The 23,478-nt window shown below is 44.5% G+C and overlaps 1 protein-coding gene across 1 annotated transcript in view; it reads left to right on the forward strand.

The window, feature by feature from the left end:
- The first annotated feature begins 1,691 nt into the window (after positions 1 to 1,691).
- MREG (melanoregulin) overlaps positions 1,692 to 23,478 on the forward strand; it is a 62,743-nt gene continuing 40,956 nt past the window's right edge. The window contains exons 1-2 of the mRNA XM_036916241.2: positions 1,692 to 2,126; positions 20,604 to 20,763. Coding sequence (XP_036772136.1) covers positions 2,032 to 2,126; positions 20,604 to 20,763 — 255 coding nt within the window. The 5' untranslated portion in view covers positions 1,692 to 2,031. The remainder of the gene's footprint in view (positions 2,127 to 20,603; positions 20,764 to 23,478) is intronic.

Genomic DNA, 23,478 nt, shown 5'->3' on the forward strand with positions numbered 1-23,478 from the left:
AACTCTTGTTGGCCCTACCTTCAAATTCCATCCAGACCCCAACCATCTCTTACCACCTTTTCTGTCACCTCTCTGGTCCAAACCACTGTCAGCTGTCACTTGGATCATTAGAATGGCCACCATTTGCTTCTCCCTGAAATAGCCTTTGGCACCCAGTTTCTTAAGACAGTAGCCAGCGGCCCCTATTGCTAAGTAGGTAGACCATGTCTCTCCCACTACTCAGAAACCTCCAAAGGTTTGCTCAGTTCGCATGGAGCAAAATCCAGTCCGTGCAACGACCTACAAGGTCCCATATTCCATCATTTGCTATTACTACTCATTGCCTTGGCCCACACTTCTCTAGGGCCACTGGATTCCATGCTCTTTGTCAGGCACCCTATAGTTTATTCTCTCTCATCTGGGGTTTTTGCATGCAGTCTTCACCATCCCTGAAGTGCTCTTCCCCTTGATATCATGGCTCGCTTGCTCATCTCCTTCACGTCTTTGTTTAAATGTCACCATATCAGGAGACTTCCCTAACCATGCTATTTAAAATTTCAGGCATTACCCCTCCCCCAGCATGCACACACACACACACACACACACACACACACACACACACACACACACACACCTCCCTTGCAGTTACCCTCTTTTCTGCCTTACTTCTCCATAGTACACATAACCGTCTAAAACACTAAATAATATCCAGTGTTTAACTCCCCTGCTAGAATGTTTGCTCCAAGAGGCAGGGATTTCTGTTTCTTTTGTTCACTACTGTAACCCCAGTGCCTAGCACATGTCTGCCACATAACAAATGCTTAGTATTTGTTGAATAAATCGATTGGCAAAGATGAAAAATTACAGGGTTCCTGGTTTTGGTGGGGTTACAAAGAAATAGATAGGTTCATATGTTGCAGATCAGGGTGTAAATAGGATTGCATCTTTGGAGGGCATTTGGTAAGATCCACCCAAACTTTAAAAGAGATCTTACCTATGATCCAACATTTTACTGCCAAACATTTACTCACTAGTGTCCAAACACATAGTTCAAGAATGTTCACTGCATCATTATTTTAATGACGAAGGGCTGGGGTGAACTTAATTGTCTGTCAGTAGGGGTCTAGTTAAAAAAATGATGGGCATCCATCTGACAGCATAACATGCGACTGGTACCCTAATGGAGGAAGATCACATGTATCCTAGAACAAGCCAGGGACAGCAATGTGTGGACTCTGCTACTGTTTGGGTAAAAGGGATGGTGGATATGGGTACATGTACTGACAAGTTGTACAGGCATAAATAAATACAGGCATTCATCCATAAATAAACCCATAAACAGCACTAATGGTAGTGCTTGCCTTTCTTGAGGGGATTATTCAAACCCTGGAAGGCTTGAAAGCAGTTTAAAAAAACCGTTGTGAATACAGTACTTAAAAAACCCCACCTCTACAATGGGTCAATCCATACTCTTCTGCTAACTTTTCCTCTGTGTGGGGCTGACATGTTACAAATATGCGCTAAACTCTGCTTCGAGGGCATGGGGGTGGGGAGGCGGACCGCTCAGTTCCTCAGGAAGTGAAGCCAAAGAAACGCAGGCATAGATTGGGCTCCACCTCGTGCTCTGTGCCTCGAGGGCTTTCCCCTCCTGCCCCCGCCCGGTCGCCCGCCGTGCCCTCGGATTCTGCAGTCTGGCTGGAGTTCCTGCTTCCTTCTTAGAGGGCAGCAGCGGAGCGTCTCGGGGACGCATGCGCCCCAATTTGCGCCCGGGGAATTAAGAGAGAGAGAGAAAAAAGCCCCACGAAAACACGCGCCCCAAGCCAAACCCAAGCGGAGGCGAGCGTGTGACTGTGCAGCCCCGGGGTCGTGGAGGCGCCTCCGGCCTCGCCCGCGTCCCTAGCCGCGGCGTGATGCGCACGGACTGGCCCGCGACGCCGGGGCCGCGATTGTCCCCGCGCCTGGACGCCGGCCCGCCGGCCGCGCCCCGCCGCGCTCGCTCGCCGCTGCGGCTACCTCGGAGCCTCCAGGCGCCGGCGGGGCCCCTTACTCTCCATGGGGCTGAGGCGCTGGCTGAGGACCGCGTGCGGCTGCTGCCCGTGCCAGTGCCTGGAGGAGCCCGCCGCGCCCGAGAAGGAGCCGCTGGTCAGGTGCGTGCGCCCGGGCGGCGGGGCTTCCCTGGCCGCAGCCCGCGTCGCGGAGCCGGGTGCCTGTGTGCTTGTCCGAGGCGGGCAGGTGGGCGTGCGCTGAGGCCGCCCCGCGGCGCAGACCAAGCGCCTGGGTCCCGTACAGGACCTCCCGCTCTTTGCGCCTGTTTGCGCCAGAGCCCACAGATGGGACGCCTGTGCAAAGGGCCGCGCCTTCGGTGCCGGGGCAGGGAAGTGCGGGAGAGAAGTGTCCCCGATTAACGCTGCTGTGACTGACAGTATACTTAGTAGGTGTATTCCAGTGAAACAGGAGACTGCGTTTTTATTTCACCCAGAAAAAAGTTGGATACTTTGCCATTCAGTTTTATTTTCAAAGGAAGACAATTTCAGTGATTGAGCACAGATATTTTTCGCATTAAAAAGATGCTTATTTTCTCAAGGGACAGCCTATCACTAGGATGTTGATTCATTACGGCTAAGCTGTGAAGTGTGAGGGGATTTAATGCCTATTAGCAGTGTGCTCAGTGGCTTTGTGAAGGGACCATACAACACAGTTTTGTTCAGGGCTGTGATTTTGAGCAATTCTTTTTAATCTTGACTCTGCTGAAATTAAGGTCCACGAGGTCAGGTCTGGGTGTAGACACGCAAAAAACAAAATAGTGGAGATGGAATTAGGAAACAGTACTTGAGGAGAAATTCCAGGGCTGGGTGAGCAAATACACTAGTGTTTCTTAGGAAGTGTACACCCAGGATGTTAAAGTTTTCCCAACTTTTTAAAAGCATGATTTACCTTCTCTTACTCCATCAAGTGCAAATACTTCCCTTGACTTTTGAGATCTTATGTAGCCTCTTCCTGCCTGTCCGCTCTTTTTTTCCAGCACATTATACGTTGTGCATTCCTAATGTTAATCAGATGATCATTCTTAATACTCTAGGAACAATCCCGCCTTCTTATTACCCCAAGTTTTCCTCACATGGTGACCTTTATCCTTCCTGCCCCTTCCTAAATGCTAGCCCTCAAGGCCCTTTCAAGCAGTCTTCTTTGATTACTGTGACCTTATTCATCTCTTTCCTGTAACTTAGAACTTACCATCCACCCCTCATTGTTTAGTGAGCACCCATATATGTAAACATATATGTCATGTTTGTTCTATATATATAAATAGTCATACACACAATACACACTGTCTTGTTGCTCTTGCTGATGGTTTCCCACTTAGCTGACTAGATCATCGTGGCCAGGGAGAAACCCAGTAGTCTAACCCTAGTCCTGAAAGGAGTGCCTAGCGATCTAGAACTCCGTGCTTGGGTTGTACATTCAATTTGTCAAGTTCATAGTAGCATGAAATACAGCACTTATCCTCAGAGCCTTGGGTCTTTTCAGTTTTCTGTCTGGGATGGCTATTTGAATTAATATTTTTGGTTGTTTTAAAATCTTAGCCCTTTCCTGCCCTCCCCTGCCTTGACTTTACATTGTTAAGTCAGTGAATTTTGCAAGTGACTTTAAGAAGACAGAGTCAATTGGAGGAGCATAGCATAGTGCTCACGAGTCAGATTGCCTGGGTTTAAATCCCAACTGGGTGACTGTGCACAAATTATGAAACTTAACTTGTGCCTTAATTTCCTTGTCTGTAAAATGGGAGTGATACTGGTGTGTGCCTCGAAGGGTTGCAGTGAGAAATGAAATGAGCCAATCCATGTCAAGTGCTTTAGTAGAGTATCTGACACACAGTAAATTTTAGTTATTAATTATCATTGTTTTTCTTCTGAGCATATCAGTGTGAGTGGACTGGTCTTTTGTGGTTTAGTGTCATTCTGGCAACATGTCAGTGTAACAATATTTGGGAAGAGCAGCAATGTGTGTGTATGGGTACCCGTATGTTTTCTCCTACCCAGTCATCGAAAGGTCTAGTTTGAAATCTTTTTTATTTTTTTAAAGTGTGAAGTTCAGTGGCTTGTAGCGTGTTCACAAAGTCGTGCAGTCATCACCACTGCCTAATTCCAAACATTTTCATTACTCCCAAATGAGCACTATTCCCTTTAGCAGTCCCTCACCGCCCTTTCCTCTTTGCTCTCTGCTCCTCTAGGCAATCACCAATCTGCTTTATGTCTTCATAGATTTTCCTATTCTGGACATGTTGTATAAATGGAATCATAATATGTGCTCTTTTGCATCTGGCTTTTTTCACTTAGCAAAAAATTTTCAAGTTTCATCTATGTTGTAGCATGTGTTAGCACTTCATTCCTCTTTATAGTTGAATTATATTCTATTATATGGGTATATTACATTTTATTTATATATTCATCAATTGATGGACATTTGGGTTGTTTCCAGTTTGGGCTCATTTAAATCATGCTGCTATGAATATTTGTGCACAAGCTTCCATGCAGACATATGTTTTCAGTTATCTTGGGTATATAGAAGTGGAATTACTGGGTCACATAGTAATTCTACATTTAACTCTTTGGGAAACTGCCAGACTCTTTTACAAAGTGGTTGGTTTGAAATCTTGGTGTGGTGAAATCATGTGGCCAGATAGTCTTAATTTTTATTTTATTGAGAACTTCACTCTTCATGTCATCTTATTTTTTTTTTTTATTTATAAAAAAGGTTTTGTTCATATACCCACCTTCCAACTAAATGCCTTATCACAAAACAATGGTTTTCAAGTTTTATTTCCTGCCCCCAGGTAACAGTGCCTGTAAGAGGTGTGGTCTGGGAGATGACATCTGTCATTTGTGTGCGTGGTCGCCTGCAGTCCTTCCAAAATGCACCTGGGATTTCATTAGTCCAGGAAAAATAACTTGATCTCCTTCTCCTTTGCTGGTCTGATAATGCCATTTCATTTTTGGCCTTGTTCCTTTTGCTCTTTCTGGAATGAATCTAAAGGGAGAGGCTGTTCTTTGGTTTGCATTTGTAGTCCTCTCTGTTCTACCAGTTCTTTTTTCCCCCTTTTCTAGAAATATGCTGAGGTCTCCCCTGACTAAAAATTCATCCTCATATTTCCATGACCTTCAGTTACCATCTTTAGCCTGCTTTTGTGTCAGGCACAAAAGTCTTCAGAGAGTAGTCACATGTACCCCCCATCTCCTTCTTTATCATCCACTCACCATGAAATCTAGTTTCTGTTCCCTGTATGATTACATGAAAATTGACTCTTGAGAGTTACAAGAGAAAGAAAATGTGATGTTCTTTTCACAGTGCATGGGGAATACCTCTGTGCTAACCCGTCCATGCTTTCACATTTCCTCTTTTCCCTGGCTCCTCTTATTTTGCATACCCTAGTCTCTGCTCATGATCAGTCTAATAGTGCAGGTGTCCCTCCTGGTGTTAGCCAATGCTGTCATTGGTTGCTAGACATCCTTTTGTTTTCTCTACATCTTAAGATTCTACTCAGTGTTTAATGCCCATTTCAGTTGCCACCTCTATGATGGAGTCTTAGAAATTCTCCTCTACTGTTATGGTGTCTCTTTTCTTTCTTTTTTCCCCCTCAGGTCACTTATTACATTCTGCCTCTTCTTACAGTTGTAAGGTGGGTGCTGTAACTGCTGCCATATCAGAGGTTCTTATTTGGATTGTCAGGACTACATCTTCCTCACCTTAATGTCCCCTGTTGTGCCCAGCACAACCTGGAGTAAGAACTGAATTCATACTTTTTGATTAATAGAATTTATAATAATAGTTGTTCATTTGTTAATTTCTTTCTATATGTAATTTAAAAAATGTATTTAAAAAATGTTGAATAAGAGCAAAGACCCATATACCCAGCACTGACTATAAGAAAACATAAACAATACAGTTGAAGCTCCTCCCACGTATCCCTCCCTGACTGCATCATCCTCCACCTCCAAAGGTGACCTCCAAATTGAGTCTGTGTTTAGCATTCTTAACTTTATATAAATGGTGCATACCTTGTGGAGGCTATTGCCTAAGTGGTATTTGTTTACACAGATTCTGTCATTTAGTCATCACCGTGACTAATGAGAAAGGTGTAATTTCTGTTTTATAAGTGAGGAACCCGGGGCTTAAAGAATTTAAATAATTAATTCACAGTCACAACTGGTAAGTCAGAGAGCCAGAATTTGAATCCATGTCTGTCTGACTTTAAAGTCCATGCCTTGCCTATAGAAAATTCAGAAAACTACCAGACGTTTTTCAAAAATAAGTTGTAATTTTTATATACTGGAAACTGGTGGATATCGCTAGACTTAGCTCCTGTCCAGTTTGGATCCTTTTTCCTTCCCTTCTTCCATGCCCTTTATTAGTATAATTCTACTGGAATGTGGAAGCAGCCTGGCCCTGTGAACCACGCCAAGTGAGAGTTTAGGACACCTGAGGCCTAGCACCTATTAACTCACTGTGGGATTTGGGGGAAGTCTCTTAACTTCCTCAAACTGTAGTTTCTTCTTCTGTAAAATGGGGAGATCAGACTTTAATGCATGATCTTGGAGGGTTTTTTGAGGCTTGATCCAGATTATCCTCTTTGTGTAGGCTTGTGTCAACTGTAATCCCATTTGACATGGAATACAGGGCTCTGAGGCCGTCCTTAGTCCTGGCGAGGAGGCTAAAGGCCCAGGAGATGTGAATCATGACCATTTGCCCAACTGTAGCTGCCTGGGCCTGCTTCAGCAGTGACTAGTTGAGTAGTCATTTTTAAACCCAGTAAAGCTTAAGAACAAGTGTGGACCTGGAGAAAGGACACATGGCCTCACATGGCTTCAGCCCCAAAGAAAGCGAAAGGTTTTGTTTAATCTCATTGTTTTCTCACCTTCACCCCAATATTAGGACTCATTGTTGAGGTTCTGTTTGCCTTTCTTCCCTGCACTGACTATATTTACGAAGGAGAGTAAGTAGTGATCAAAACAACAACAAAAAAGCAATGTGCACTGAGGACAGGGTAACAGTGCAAAGGGATTGTTTTGAAATGGTTGGATCACTGATCATTTCTCTATGAAATAATGAGTGACTCTTTGGTTCACGATTTCATGTTACTAATTAAAAGAAACATTTGGGGTACATAGTACTTGTTTTCTAGGGCTGCTTCAGTAAATCACCATAGATTTGGTAGCTTAAAACAACAGAAATTTTTTTCATACATGATTCTTAAAGGCAGAAATCTGAAAGCAAGGTGCTGGCAGGGTGTGTGCCTTCCGAAGGCTCTGGAGAGAATCATCCCTTGCTGATTCCAGCTTCTGGCGGCTCCTGGTATTCCTGGGCTTATGGCAGTACAAATCTTTGCCTCTGTCTTCATCCATGTGTCTCCTCTCAGTGTCTTTTCCTCCCTCTCTTCTCTCTCATAAGGACACGTAGGATTTAGGGTCCAACCCAAATCCAGGGTGATTTTTATCTTAGGGTCCTTAACTTAATTACATCTGCAAAGACCGTATTTCCAAACAAGGTTACAGGAACCAGGGTTTAGGACTTGGACATATCTTTTTTTGAGGACACTACGCAGGGTACTCTGGGAAAAATGTTAGTGTTCAAAGCATTGGTTTTTATTTTTACTTTAATAGCATGGCTTTCTTCCATTAGTGAGAAAAGTATGTTCCTGCCATATAAAAACCCATTTGAGCCTGAGTTGTGGCCCTGAAAATGATATGATTCTGGAGGCACAGCCATAGTACCTTCAAGCAGAGAGATGCCCGTGTCCTCTGGCCTCATAGAATCTACTGCCATATGATAGCCAGTACAGACATCAGAGGTGCAGAAGAGTCTAAAATGGAACATGAAAGAAATGTCACACACCAAAGCATCTTTCACAAGGTCACTTTGAATGCTCATGGAAGTATAATTCTTACTCTTTAGTTTTTTTACGGGCTGTTAATGGCTGATAAGCACCACAGCTGTCCAGTTGTTCAAAAGCAAAAGAACAAAGGGAGTGAATTAGTGACCACAGTTGAGTTTTTATTTGTGCTCTCTTTTAAACCACCGAAGGGAACCATGTAGTGTGAGCTTCCAAATCTCTTCTGCTCCCAGCTTGCCTCTGTGCCCCCCTGCGGCTTCCACTGATGACAGCAGAATGTGGGCACGTGTCTGTGGCCAGTGAACAGAGAACAGACATCAGGGGTTTGTTTTTCTATGGTGCCTGGAACTCCCATTAGGGAAAAATGGAATAAAACCTCAGTTTTCTCTTGACAGTTGTTTTATGCCCACAATGAAGGTCCGTTCTGAAAAGGAATTGTTCTAGGCCTATGAGTGTGGGCAACAGAATTGAATTTTCCTCACCATTAAAATGGTTCGGTTTGAGCCTACCGCTCCAACAGTATGAAGAAGAGGGCGAGAGACGGAGCTTGCGGAGAAAGGCATCTGACATTCGTCTTCGCTGTCCTGGCCTTCCTGACCTTTTATAGGTGTACTAGGCACTGTTGTAAGTGCTTTACAGCTATCAGTTAAATCCTCGCTATACCCCTGTGAGGAACATCAATTCCAGAGTAGTCATGTTCTATGTCACCACAAACACAGGGTGCTGAACCATTGCTCTGGGGGGTAAATCCAGGCTGAGATTCCACACTAGCTGATTCATTGACTGATCAATACATATCTTGTCTTACATGTGTTTCTGGGTAAGATGCCTTATTTTGTATATTATTGATTCACTATCATTGAACTCACTGCTCACAGCACAGTAACTCATGCCTGAATGAAGCTTATCTAGCAGACATATTTTAGTACTTCAGACGATGCTTGGGGACTATTCTAAACAGCAAAATCCCTAACAAAAATGCAAAAAAAGTGGCACCAACAGACCACGAAAAGGACGCTTGTTTACAGGATGAGAGCTGAAGTAAGAAGGCAGAGCCTCACCTTGCTGGGCCCGGCTAGGAGCAGGCACCTTGGCATTGTGAAAACACCACTGAAATTGCTTTTGCATTACAGATACATGTTAGTGACTGGGTGAATTTGCAGATGATGAATCTGGGAATGATGAGGCTCCACTGTAATTATATCTGTTGTCGCCCTTGATGGTTAAAGAAACTGGAGCGAAAGAGCTTCTGTAGCTTCCATACTCAGAGGCACATGTGGCTGATCTGGAACTCAAATCCTAACTGTATTTCAGTGCCGTAGAAGGAGTGGAGGCCTCGTATTTAGGGAGGCGAGTAACTAGCTGCATATGTGGTGTGTGCTAGAAATTGTGTTTGAAGTATGAGACTTGCCCTGAGTTGTTGTAACCTGGGGTCCAGAGACACTGAGCCCATTTTTCTGAATTATGGCTGGGGAAAGCGGGTATCAGTGAGAAAGAAAGGTGGTGAGTTTAAGATATATGAAAGGGAGTCACCATCAACCCAGTAATTCCATTTCTAGGAATTTACCCAAAGAAAACAAAATCCCTGATTCGAAAAGATACATGCACCCCTATGTTTATTGCCACATTATTTACAATAGCCAAGATATGGAAACAACCAAAGTTTCCACCAATAGATGAATAAATAAAAAAGATGTGGTATGTGTATACAATGGACTATTATTCAGCCATAAGAAAAGAAAAATCCTGCCATTTGTGACAGTGTGGATGGACCTAAAGGGTATTAAGCTCAGTGAAATAAGCCAGACAGAGAAAGACAAATACCATATTCCATATTTATATGTGGAATCTAAAAACAAAACAAACCAAAATGAACAGAACAGTAATAGACTGAGATACACTGAGAAGTGACTGGTGGTTACCATGGGGGAGGGTTGGGGTGGGTGGGGAGGGTGAAGGGGATAAAGGGGCACAAAAATTCTCAATCATAATATAAGTTGGTCACAGGGATGGTAGTACAGCATGGAGAATATAGACAATGATTTTGTAACATCTTCCCATGCTGACAGACAGAAACTGCACTAGTGGGGGTGAGGAGTTAATAATGGGGGTAACTGTTGAACTATTGTGTTGTATACTTGAAACCAAGACAAGATTGTATGTCAACAATACTTCAATTAAAAGAAAGGGAACCAACTGTAGAACAATAGTCTTTTACATGTGTACAGTTTTTCATTTCCCAGCATGGACTCAACATACGTCTGAGCTGATCAGATTATCTTCTACCTTTGGAAGGGCTTTAAAAAAATGTTGATACTGTGTTAGTGTCAGTGAGCTCTCTCTGACGGGGCCCAGATGGCCTCACTCTTTTCCCATAATGTGTCGCTGATTTCCAAAGCTGACACAGCTCACCCGTGGCTTCCTGCGGAACCTGCAGTTTGCAAAGCCTAGAGCCCTGGGCCAGGCAGTGATTCACAGAAGTGCCTGCGGAGGCGGAGGATTCCTAGGCAGGAAGGTGCTCCTGGCTCCAAGAAACCCCTCTAAGGCTTGACTGCTCCCTTCTTGAAAGACAGGGGAGACAGAGGAGAGGGTTATGGGTGCAGTTCCGGGAACAGGGCCTCAGATCCAGTGCATAGGAGATAAATGCTTTACCAAGAAGTCAGCCCCTCGAAATTCACCTCAGAATGACTTTTAAAGGTTTTTCTTCCCAGGCAACCCGCAAGAATCCCTCTTCTCCTTTTGTGAGTTGTATTAGTCAGTTTCAGTGACTTTGGAAAGTTCCTCAGAAGATGAAATTTCTTTCTCTGACACATCGTGTGATCTACGTTTCTTAGAACTTTTTATTCTATAGATAATCTTGAAGTGACCTTTTTCTTACACCTTTGTTTAAAAGCTAAATTCTGCTTTAACGTGGGATAAAATAGTTTATTAGTGATTAAAGACCTTTTTAGTCTGGATAATAAATATTTGTTTTGTGGTAATTATATTACTGTGCACTCTATTCTTTAGTGCTTTTTTTTAGGAAATTATTTTGGTGAGACAGTGTGTATCTAAGCACCCCTGTAGAGCCTGAAAGGCTATCATAAGTGTTTACTGAATTGCCTCTCTTTTTTTCTTTTAAGTTTTTTGAATTTGTATATGTGATATTGGAGACTAAAACCATTAAAAAATATGTACAGTATAAACAACAACTATAAAATGAACATTCTTATAAACACTACCTAGGGCAAGAAAGAGCTATTGCTATCTCCATCCTCCCACCCCTGATGGTATCTAGACTTCTGTGATAGTCATTTCCTTGTGTTTCCTTATAGCTTTACTACCTACGCATGCCCCTTAGGAATGTACTTTAATTTTGCTTGCTTTTAATCTTTACATAAATGGGACCAAACTATGTATGTTCTCAACTTTGTGAGGTCCATCCAAGTTGCTGTGTATAGCTTAGTGTGTGGTTCTCATTGCTTTAGCGTATATTCCATTTTGTTCACCCATTTGACCTTTGGTGGACTTCTGGGTGGTTTCCAGTTTGGGATCCTTATGCAAGGTTTAGATTTTAATGTCAGTGCCTAAGGTGAAAGTGTATATCCTGCAGCCAGACTGGCTTCCTCCCAGGGCCCCAGACGTACTAGGCACACTCCTTTCTCAGGGCCTTTGCACTTCCTGCCCTCCCTGCCTAGAATGTTCTTTCTGCACTAACCTGCCTGGGTAACTCCCTCACTTTATTCCGGTCTCTGCTCAGAATCATTTTATAAGAAAGTTCTTCCATGACCACCCTCTTTAAAACAGTGTCCCTGAGACACGGACCATGGATGTAGTCAGAGTAGGGTGAGGGCCTCCGGAGGTGGCAGGGCGGAATATTTGCAGTCAGAGCAATGTAACTACATGCAAGGAAACCCTCCTACTAAAACTCTGTGTTAAACATTGAGCTCTAGAATCATTCTTCAGTGAAATCAGTTAATGTTCCCCAGATAAAGAAGAGTAGCACATGTTTTATTATGCTAATCATTTGTAACCATGTGTAAGATTCACTTTAGCATACTAAAAGGCCCAGGCCTATGTGCTGTCTTTCCTCCTTCAGATCTGACAAGGTGATTCTGCAAACTGAGCAACTAACTTAGCATGCAGACCCAGCTGTAGACGGCATGGTAAAAGGCAGGAAGAATTCCATCTTAAAGATAAGATTGCATTTTAACACCCAGGAAGTTCAAGAGGCAAGATTCTTTAGCAAGTAGACAATACCTCAGCCCACCTTGGGGGCTGGGCAGGCAGCCTTTTGATATCCTCCCAGACCAAGGCGCCAGTGTCCCAGAGAGAAATCAAGGCACAAAATTCCTTACAGCTAAGTTAATTTTTAATATTCAGGGACCACTTAACAAGTCCCCACCCCTAAGTTTTTTCATGTTCTCGAAAAATCCTCAACTGCCTATAAAACCCCCTAGACAATGCACCACGACAGACTCTCTTGTCCCCTCCTGGCGTGAGCCGGGAGCTCTGTCCCTTCACTTTATCTCTAAATAAAAGCCTGTACCTCGCTCTCCTACCTTAACTGTTTGTCAAACTCATTCTTCGGCTCCGCAAACAAGAACCCCAGCATCATCCCCACCCCTCTGTTCCTTATTCACCATGTATTCTTTCAGAACCCTGTTTTCACCTGACATAAACATGTGTGCCCATTGTCTGCTTCTCCCCACAAGACTATGAGCCCCACCTTCATAAATTTAAAAAGCTAACACATGTTAAGAGTTTCTCTGTGAGTCTGTACACACAGATTCCAGCCTCATTTCTATCATTTGTAGCCCTGTCAGCGAATATTTATTGAGCATCTTCTAAATGTGCTGGCTAATGTTCTAAGCACTTGAGGTATATCACTGAGCAAATAGATACAGATCCTGTCCTTTTGGGGCTTTTATTCCAGAGAGGGGGGTTAGCAGTAAACATAGTAAGTGAATTAGAAGATAAATAAGTGTGTAGGGAAAAGAAAAGGCAGAGCATGTGTGGGGAGCTTGCTAACAGCTTTAAGTAGATTGGTCAAGGTAGGCCTCATCGGGGAGAGAGTGGGGCATGTGGGTATCTGGGGAAAAATATCACAGGTAGAAGAATCTGCCAGCGCACCCCTGAAGTGGGAATGTGACTGGGTGCAGGGAATAGTGAAGAGGCCAGAGTGGCTCAGGGGTCATGTGGGGCCTTACAGACCATGTATCACTTTGGCTTCTGTTCTAAGCCAAATGGGAGCTGCTGGAGGGCTTTCAGGCAGGGGTGACAAGATCTGATTTACATATTAAAGGACCACCTTGGATGTTGTGCTAAGAATAGAATGGATGGGAGGCAATGGTAGTAAGAGGTAGATGAGTGAAAAAAAACTATGCAGGAATTCTTATGCAAGACACAGATGCCTGGGCTCAAGGTGGTAGAGATGGATATTTTGAAAACATGGAGCCAATAGGACTTTCTGATGGGTTGGCTGTGGGGGATGAGAGAACCAAGGATGCCTTCAGGGGTTTTGGCCGGAGCAATTGGAAGGGATGGTGTTTCCATCATCTGAGCAGAGAGATGTCTGGGGGGAAGATCAAGAGCTTGGTTTTGACCAGGTTGAGCTTGAGCTTTCTGTCTCTTACACATCCACCAGGAGGTGGGAAGGAGGCCGGTAGATCTAGGAGTCTGGAATTTGGGAGAGAGGTCTGAGCTGGGATACAGGTGTGGATAGAGGAATCTGCTCATGGAGCTGAGATGGCTTATAAAGCCGTGAGACTGCGTGAAGTCAGTGGGAGTGGGTGCCACTGGAGGAGAGGCCACGGACTGAATCTAATTCTCCTGAGCCCCTGTGTCCTCCCCTGGAAGGCATAGAAATAGAGCTTCCCCTCCTGGTTCCCGGGTTCCTGGTCGGAACCATCTTCCAGCCTTTGGAGCACTGTACAGGTGTTCAGATCCCGTGGGCCTCAGGGTCAGCCCTGGGGTGGGAGGAAGCATAGGAGCATGTCGGGGAGCGGGCAGGGAGAGGCTGCTGTTCGTCTTCCTTCGTTGACGTAGGTCACGCCTCTGGTGTTGAAGGAAGTTGCGAGCCTTGGTGATGAAATGCTGAGAAAGCTCTAGAATGGAACAGTGTTTAGACTTGGCTAAATAGTGTATCGACTAGTGAGTGTATCCAGAATGCCTGTATTGAAAGGAAGGGAGGAAGGGAGAGAAAGGACCAGACACAGAGGAAGGAGCGCAGGAGGAAAAGAAGGAATGGGAAGGGATCTTAGGTTTGTCTGCTCCTTCATCAGGAGGTCTCCATCGAGCAAGGAAGGGAAGGGTCCGGAAGCCAGGGGCCAATAGGCAGGCCGGTTCCTAGTGGGGAATCTGAAGGGAGGCCTTAGGTAGGCAAAGGAGTGGCACCAAACAGCCTTTTGAGGTCTGTTCTTTGAGACCTTTGGTTGCTGTTTACTGGAGATTTTTCTCTCTTCACTGTCTTTAGAGCCTCAGCCGTAAAACAGTGGTCAGTTACACAGCCTGTCTGTGGGTGAGTGAGAAAGTCACTGAAATTGCTGGTATTTTGTGGGGCTTTCCAAAATCTTCTAAGCGCAGCCCTGTTGGCAGGGAGGACTCACAGGAAGTTCTGGGTAAACAGCTGTAATGCCCACCAGCACTTTGCCCCCATGGTCCCCAGGCGGGGAGTCCCTGTTTCTAAACCTTGAGTCACTGTTTAGCTCCAGATTGCATTGAAAGAGAAGGCTCCCCAGAGATTTGCTCTTGGGCCCCGAGGTGGGATCAGGGATGCAGTCCTCTCACCTTCTGATGGTAACAGCAGCTACTGCTTCTCATGTAACTCCGGGGCCACCTCTCAAATGCCTGGGGTTCATGAAATATTTATCATCAGCAGATGGTGGCCACAGGCAAAAGAGCTGCTCCCACTTTCTTAAGAACCTTTTAGAAATCATTATATGGGGGAGGGAGGGGAAGTGAAACTCTTCATTCAGGGCTCCTTTCCTCCCGACTTCTGTCTGCCCTGGGCTTCTCGGCCCAAACCTCTGGGCCTTTGCCCTGAATTCTCCTGACACAGGCCCCAGAGACCTTCACCGTGTCCTGTGCACAGAGGTTCCCAAACTGCTTCTCCGCTTGTTTGCATTAGGCTTTTCTTTGTTCTGGTCTCTCTACCCTAAGCATTCAAAGTTTTAAAACAAAGCGGATTGACAGCTTAACTGGGCCAGAGCACAGGATCTGGGATCTGGGATCCGGTGAGCCACACCAGGTCACCTGGTCCTTCTGAATGAGCTCAAACCCTCACCCACTTTATCTTGATACTTTGATAAAATTATTAATTTAATAGTCTTGATAGTTATTAATTGATTGTTTTTTGAAAATTATTAATTTAATATTTTTGATATAACTATAACCTATATTTTGATACAACGATTTTTAATGTATTTAGCAGTAGAACCCCACCTTTCCTAAGCCCCCCAAAGAAACCTGACTTGTAATAAGAAGACTTGAATAAGAAGAGCATGGTGGGAATGAGGTCCAGGTGGAGGGAGGCCACAGAGCAGGCGCTGTGCTCGGGGGCAGGAGCTCACGAGCAAAAACCTGCAATGAGAGTCCCTGCTCGCCCCTTGGAAGCCTTTGGTTCTCTTCCCTGTTGTGTGTTGTCCCTGGGGTATCAGTGACTAGGCAGAGTCTGTGGCTCATGGGATGGGAGGAGAACACTGCTCCTAATTAGGGCAGGGCTAGATGTGGGGAGGGCTAGGAAGGTACCAGCTGTCTGGAGACATGAACCCTTCCAAACAGGCCCAGTGTTGACCTTCCTGTGGTGCATCATTCGAGCTTGCAGATTAAGAATGAGTGGCTAGGGTTTCATATTAACTGGAGTCCTGTGTGTGTGTGTGTGTGTGTGTGTGTGTGTGTGTGTGTGTGTGTTGGGGAGAAAGAGAGAGGACAGAGAGAGAGGGAAGAAGAGAGAGGGAAGTAGTGGACTGGCCAGGGAAGGCAGCTGTCATAATTTCAAAGCATGCACGGAAATTGTGGGTTATTAGCAAAAACTGGTTAGATTACTCATGCTCAAATGACATTTATTCCTGATTATTCAGGTAGTTACTGGCTAATTTATAAATCTCCTGCTTTTAGGGAAGTTTTTAAAAGACGGGAACAGTGAGTTCTATCCGGGATTTCCTTGAGCAGACCGGGGTCCCAGCCCACTTTGCTCTCTTCAGCAAGCACTGTGGAAGCAACTGCTCGGTGCCCCGCCTGCCAGGTGATGTGGGAAGCAGAAGGAACATCATCCCTGCCCTGGCCAAAACTTAGCTTGTTGAAGGGGCAAGACTTACACAAGCAAAACAAATTTGGGGAAAGTAAAAGACTGGTTTCAGGGAAGTACTGTGGTTTTGTGGCCCCAGAGGGACATGCACTGTAGCATCGGGAGCTGTGGTTGTCGCTCCTGCGGAACGCTGTGCTCCGGGGGCTGCATGCCTAGAGGAGAAGCCCCCAGGGAATGTGCCAGTTTGTACAGGAACACTTCATACAGGTAGTCGTTATCTGAGCTCCATTCGTGGGGGATTTGGATCAAGTCTGCGACATGACACCTGGCTGCTTGGAGACTCTCCATCAGGGACCTCATGCTGGGAGAGCTGTCCACTTGCTGCTTGACACAGAACTCAAGCTCTAGTCTTGTCCCTGTGCAAAGTGCGGAAGTATCACCCACCTTTGTGTAACAGGAGGGGTGGGGTGTGTAAAGCCGCACATGATGCAGTGGTGGTTTTTATTGGCTGAAAAATCATGTAGCCAAAAAGAAGTTGGGCTCCGTGCCCTTCATGTTTCTGACCCCTGCCCAGCGTCTGCCTGCTGTTGGAGTCCCCTTTGTCTCAGCATCTGTCTCCCCTGGCTCTCACCTGCTCTCTGCAGTCTCCCTCCCAGCTAATCCCCCGAGGTCTTTCTTTCCTCACCTCCTATTCCCAGACCAGCCCTGTGATCCCATGGCTTTGGTGGGAATGCACGTGCATTTCTTCGGAGCTGAAATCTCCAGCCCTGTTCTCACTCGTAAGCCCAGGTCCTGACCTCTCTGAATGTCCTACAGGCTCACAGGTCCACCTTGGCTTCCTCTGCGCTCTCCCAGGTGGAGGCAGGCCCCGCACACAGTCAGCTTTGAATCCTCACACGTCTGTGCTGCCATCACTGCTCCCCAGGGCTGCCATTCCCTGCTCAGATGCTACTGGAATCTGTCCTCATTTCTATTCCCACCGCAGATTCCCTCGCCCACACCCTTATTCACTCTTGGCACATCTAGAATTTCAAAATATTTAGAATTACATATGTATGTATTTAGCAACAGAACTCCACCTTCTTGTGCCCCAAATAACTCTTGTAAGTCTAAGAAATAAGGTTTAAATAGTGCAGCTGTTCTCGCTCTGGTTGGTTTGTGGGCTTCTTTCTTTTTCTGCCAGGGAGCCCTGCCCATCACCTGCTCCACGGCTCCCCCACAAGAGCCCCCAGGCCCCCAAACTCCCTGACAATAGGACCGCAAAGAGAATGGCATGAGCAGCACACCAACTCTCTCGTTACAGCCTCCTGAGCCATTTCCTGGTTTCTTCTTCACCCAGAGGTATTTCTCTAAAACCCAGATCCGATAAGGCTCAAAATCCCCTTGATAATTTCTCACAGTTCATAGAATAAAGCCGGAATTCCCTCAGTCTGACCCCAGATCACCCTTTCTTCTTCACATCCCTCCAGTTACCCTCATGCGCCGTGTGTGGTGCAGTGTGCAGGCTCACTTGGAATTCCCCCCTCTGGGGACACCTCAAGCCTCCATATGCTGCTCCTGCTGTTCCCTCTGCCAGGAATACTGTTCCCTGTGCTTCTCTTTCTGGGAAAAGGTTGTGTATTCTCAGGTCTCAGTTAGATGTCACCTCCCTGAAACCTTTCTTGAACTTTCTTCTCATCACATACAATCAGTCGCTCCTCTTTGCTCCTACAACATTCTCTTTATACTTCAGAAATTTTAATTTCGCTTATCTCATCGCATTGTAGTCACACTAAGATCAAAGACAATGTCCTATTTATTTTCAAGTCCCCAGAGCAGTCAGCCCAGTACCAGAATACAGCAGGGATCCATTCCATGTTTGTTAAGTAAACAACTGAACCAGCAAATGCATGAATTTGACATGTTGTTAAGGCCCATATGGGCAGGGCACCGAGGCATCATGTGCCTTCCCTTTCATCAGCTCTTCATTCTTAAGAAGAGCCAGGCTGTGGACTCCCTGTGTCTCGCCTTTGCAGTGTCAGGCAGCCTAGGTGACTGAGTGGTTCTGAGAACAGCGTGGCTAAGCTGTGCCTGGTTCCCCGTGGGTTTCCCACTTCCCCATCCCTCTGATCTCTTGGTCCAGGCCGAACCCACACCGCTGAACTGAAGCTAGAGGGATTTCAGGAGCACTGAGCTAGTGTTCAGCTGCTCAGCCTCTGCCACACTCGGGTAGCTGGGCTTCAGCTGTCCTTGCTTCCAAGATGCCATCCCTACTTGGGCTCCAGTTTTCACAAGTGGGCCCCGGTTATCTCTCCCCAGTCTGAGTCCTCAGCTAGTAGCCTGACCTATATACCCCATTGCCCAAGTGCTGGGGGCTCCCCTTCAGGTGCTGCCGAAGCCCATTTTGGTGACTGGCATTTGCTTCCTGTCGTGACATTTCCTTAGTGTCAACTGAGTATCCCATGTTTGTTTAATTCTTAACATTTACCTTCAGCCCACCTGTCGGTTACTCTCAGCCCTCCTTCCCAGGTGCTGCTTACCTGGGTGTCTTCTGCCTGTGCTCATTCTGTCATGTCATACCTGCATGAGTATTTGCTGCTCCATGGCCATGGGGCATTCCAGGTCTGTCTCAGAGAACAGCATCACTCACCATCAGGTGAAGAAGCCAGAGAGCTTCTACCTTCTTAATATTCCTGAACACTACACACTTTTCTTCCTACCATCATTCTAATTCTGAGACATATTGTATCTCACGTGAGTTACCACTGTTGCATCCTAAGGACTCTCTCAAATCCGCTCATGACCCCTTAAAGCATTCTCCACACATTAGCCAAAAATATCTTTAAAGAGGTAATTCTGTTCATGTCACATCACAGTCCTGCTTAACACCTTTCCATATCTTACCTTGCTCTTAGGAGTAAAGAACACATGTCTGAGGAATGTCAGAAAACAGCCCACGGAACTCTGCATATCTGGCCCTAGATGCCTCTTGGCTTCTCTGCACTCCCTGGTCAATGTCCTTTCTTGTAATGTGTGCATCCTGTTTCCTCCTACCCAGGGCCTTTGAATGTGTTGTTGCCATTGCCTGGAGCTCTGTGCTTCTCTTTCACCCTAAAGCTCAAGCACCCCATTGTCATGATGCCTACTGATGCCTATCCTCATTGGCTCTCCCGGCTCCCTGACTTCCCCCTGGATAGTGCTTATCAGTTTTTAGATATATAGTCATGTGATCACTCATTTGTGTTCCCATTCCTAGACTCTCGTGAGGTCCATGAACAGGGATCATGTCTGTTTTGCTCACAATTTTATTGAGCCCTGTGATTAACATGGAGTTGGTGCTTCATACATATTATTAGATGAAGGGAATAGCCCAGCATGACCTACCTGTCCAGACCCACAGAAGTTAGCCGGGCTGTGTGGAATATCCTAGGTATGACACTGGGGATAAAATGAAGGTTCCTGTGGCCAGGATTCTCACCTGGCCACGGTTGGCTAGCTCACTACACACATGGGGGCAATACATTGTTACTGACTATATTAAGAGCACTGCCTAGTGCTCTGGGTGACACAGTGGCATGGCTGCTAGGCTGCAGGAGAGCAGAGCAGAGGCTGGAGTGGTGGCAGCACCAGGGACAGAGACTGAGACGGCTGTGGGGGACAGAGAGAGGCCTAGAGGATGGCTGTGCGGGCAGAGAGGCCGAGGACGGCTGTGTGGGCAGAGAGGCCCAGAGGACGGCTGTGTGGGCAGAGAGGCCCAGAGGCAGAGACCGGCTTGCTGCATGCAGACTCGCTCTGAGTGGACGGGATTCTAGTGATTGACCTGCCACCGTGGGAGTAAAGTTGGGTATAACCCTTTCACCCCAAGAATGTTCTACTGTCATTTCTTTGGTCACACTGAATCCATAGTGAACTTGCCCAGGGCTGAAACCCATTGGCGAGACAGATGCCATGCCACTCATGTCCTCCACGGGGCCATTCATGGATACCACCTTGTAAAGGGAAACTCATAAAACAAAATACTGAAATGCATACTCAGCATCCTGCATTGTTTATTGGAAGTATTCGGATATGCATATTTATTATTTCATTTTCTTGTAAGGAATTCGATAGATATTATGTACCATGTGCTTCCTTGAATTCAGAGCCAGTAAAAAGTTCATCTCTTTATGTTATCTATTTTCTTCTCTTAGTTACACAAGAATTCTATTCCCCATTGGATTTCTTTTTTTGTCTTAGCTGCTATGGTACTCAGTGCTATTTTTCTTGTAAACATAGTAAAATTACTTCTGCCCAGGTGTCTGGTTCCATCTATTCTTTGCTGTTTTTAAAATGATTTTAAAAATTGTTCTATTGCATTATACTTGATTACTAGAGATAATTCAGACCTTTTTGTTAGAAATGTATATATTTAAAGATTACATTATAGGTTATATACTAATATATTACTTATATGTTACATTCATATGATGTATATATTATATATGTTATATATATTACAAGTCCTTATACTTCCTTTATTTAATACCGTAGTGCTAGCAATCCATATCCTTCATTTGGAGCAACTCTGGCGAGGGATGATGAAAAGAACTTGTGGAGTACTCCTCATGATGTGTCCCATACAGAGGCAGACGACGACAGAACCCTGTACAATTTAATAGTCGTTCGTAATCAGCAGGCCAAAGATTCAGAGGTAAGCAGCTTTTGACATCTTGCTGTGTGTAGATGACAGTGTCCAGTCAAAAACAGCAATGAATGGGAAGACCGGCTTGAAATCAAGAGAGGAATGAAGGATGAGATGCTTCAAATGAAGGGCAGGTATTTTAGCAGCATATCCCTGCTAATTATAGCTTATCTTGGTAGACCTGCTTGATAAACAGATAAGACTGACTTCTAATTATTACCTTAATGATACAAGTCACAATAGTCCAGAAACAGCAAGGCAGTGCTGTTGAAGATCGTGAAGATTGTTTATCATCTTAAATGGTTTAACCAGTCCTTCTTTAATCTTTCCAGTCATTTAGCAAACCACAGTTAGACGATCCAGACTGAAGTTGAAGGGTACTTTGCATTATCATTAATTCTGAATGAGTGGGGTCTGAATTAGTTTAATTTTTTCTGTGTATAGCTTCTTAAATTACGCCTGCTGATCAGACAGCAGCATTTCTGCCATATTTGAGATGATTTTTGTGATAAGGCTTGGAACCACTCTTTTTTCTGGTAGTAGCAATGTTTTTATTAATGGACTATTTTTTAGAGCAGTTTTAGGTTTATAGAGGACTAGAACAGAAGGTACAGACCACCTCCACTACCCACTATGTCCACTCTTCTTAATATTTGCATTAGGTTAGTACATTTGTTATAGCCAATATTGATACTTATAATTAGCTAAAGTTCATAGTTTACATTAGGGTTCACTCTTCACAGTATACAGTATACGTTTTGACAAGTGGATAATGGCAGGTGTGGAAACTGCTCTTCATGGACTCTTATCCAAAGTGACTGCTGTGGGAACACTAGAATATTGAAAAGGAGAGGACTTATTAAGTTAAGAGAAAACAGCAAAGGGGATAATGTGTTATTTTCTCCTACATTTTAAAAGTAGTGTTACAGTACTATGTAGATACAATATAGTATAGTATTATGGGTATCATTTTCCAAATAATACAACCTAAGCTTTCTAACTTCTGTGTTCAGCAGTTAGTTCTGAGTAGATACCTGTGTGAAGTACAGACTACGTATTTCATTTTGTATCTTAAAGTAATTGAGAAGAATAGGGTTATTTAAACCCCAGGCTCTGGCTCTGAAGAAAAACTCAAAAGAGAGAGAGAGAGAGAGAGAGAGTGTGTATGTGTATGTGTGTGTGTGTGTGTGTGGTGGGGTTGTGGGGAGACAGCTATGGGAGGGTCCTCTCTTTCTTCTTTTTTGTTTCTTTATTTTTGCTATTTAATTGCTAACTATATTTTCCCCAGAAAAGTGCTTTAGCAGGAGGTAATAGCTTTTATTTTTATTTATTTATTTATTTAAATTTTTTGGTATCATTAATATACAATTACATGAGCCAACATTTTGGTTACTAGATTCCCCCCATTATCAGGTCCCCACCACATACCCATTATAGTTACTGTCCATCAGCGTAGTAAGATGTTATAGAGTCACTGCTTGTCTTCTCTGTGCCCCTGACTCTACATTATGTGTGCCAATCATAAAGCCCCTTATTCCCCTTATCCCTCCCTTCTCACCCTTCCTCCCTAGTCCCTTTTCCTTTGGTAACTGTTAGTCCATTCTTGGGTTCTATGAGTTTGCTGCTGTTTTGTTCCTCCACTTTTTTCTTTGTTCTTATACTCCACAGATGAGTGAAATCATTTGGTACTTGTCTTTCTCTGCCTGGCTTATTTCACTGAGCATAATAGCCTGTAGCTCCATCCATGTTGTCCATGTTGTTGCGGATGGTAGGATTTGTTTTCTTATGTCTGAATAATATTCCATTGTGTATATGTACCACATCTTCTTTATCCATTCATCTACTGATGGCCACTTAGGTTGCTTCCATTTCTTGGCTATTGTAAATAGTGCTGCGATAAACATAGGGGTGCATCTGTCTTTTTCAAACTTGAGTGCTGCATTCTTAGGGTAAATTCCTAGGAGTGGAATTCCTGGGTCAAATGGTATTTCTATTTTGAGTATTTTGAGGAGCCTCCATACTGCGTTCCACAATTGTTGAACTAATTTACATTCCCACCAGCATTCTAGGAGGGTTCCCCTTTCTCCACATCCTCGCCAACATTTGTTGTTGTTTGTCTTTTGGTTGGTGGCCATCCTAACTGGTGTGAGGTGATATCTGGTTGTGGTTTTAATTTGCATTTCTCTGATGATTAGCGATGTGGAGCATCTTTTCATGTGTCTGTTGGCCATCTGAATTTCTTCTTTGGAGAAGTGTCTGTTTAGACACTTCTTCCTCTGCCCATTTTTTAATTGGATTATTTGCTTTTTGTTTGTTGAGGCATGTGAGTTCTTTAGGGTAACAAAACCCCTTATCAGATGTGTCATTTATGAATATATTCTCCCATACTGTAGGATGCCTTTTTGTTCTACTGATGGTGTCCTTTGCTGTACAGAAGCTTTTTAATTTGATATAGTCCCACTTGTTCATTTTTGTTTTTGTTTCCATTGCCCAGGGAGATATGTTTATGAAGAAGTTGCTCATGTTTATATTCAGGAGAGTTGCCTATATTTTCTTCTAAGAGTTTTATGGTTTCATGACTTATATTCAGGTCTTTGATCCATTTCGAGTTTACTTTTGTGTATGGGGTTGGACAGTGATCCAGTTTCATTCTCTTACATGTAGCTGTCCAGTTTTGCCAACACCAGCTGTTGAAGAGGCTGTCATTTCCCCATTGTATGTCCA

This window comes from Manis pentadactyla, chromosome 6, assembly GCF_030020395.1.
Source record: "Manis pentadactyla isolate mManPen7 chromosome 6, mManPen7.hap1, whole genome shotgun sequence".
NCBI lineage: Eukaryota > Metazoa > Chordata > Mammalia > Pholidota > Manidae > Manis > Manis pentadactyla.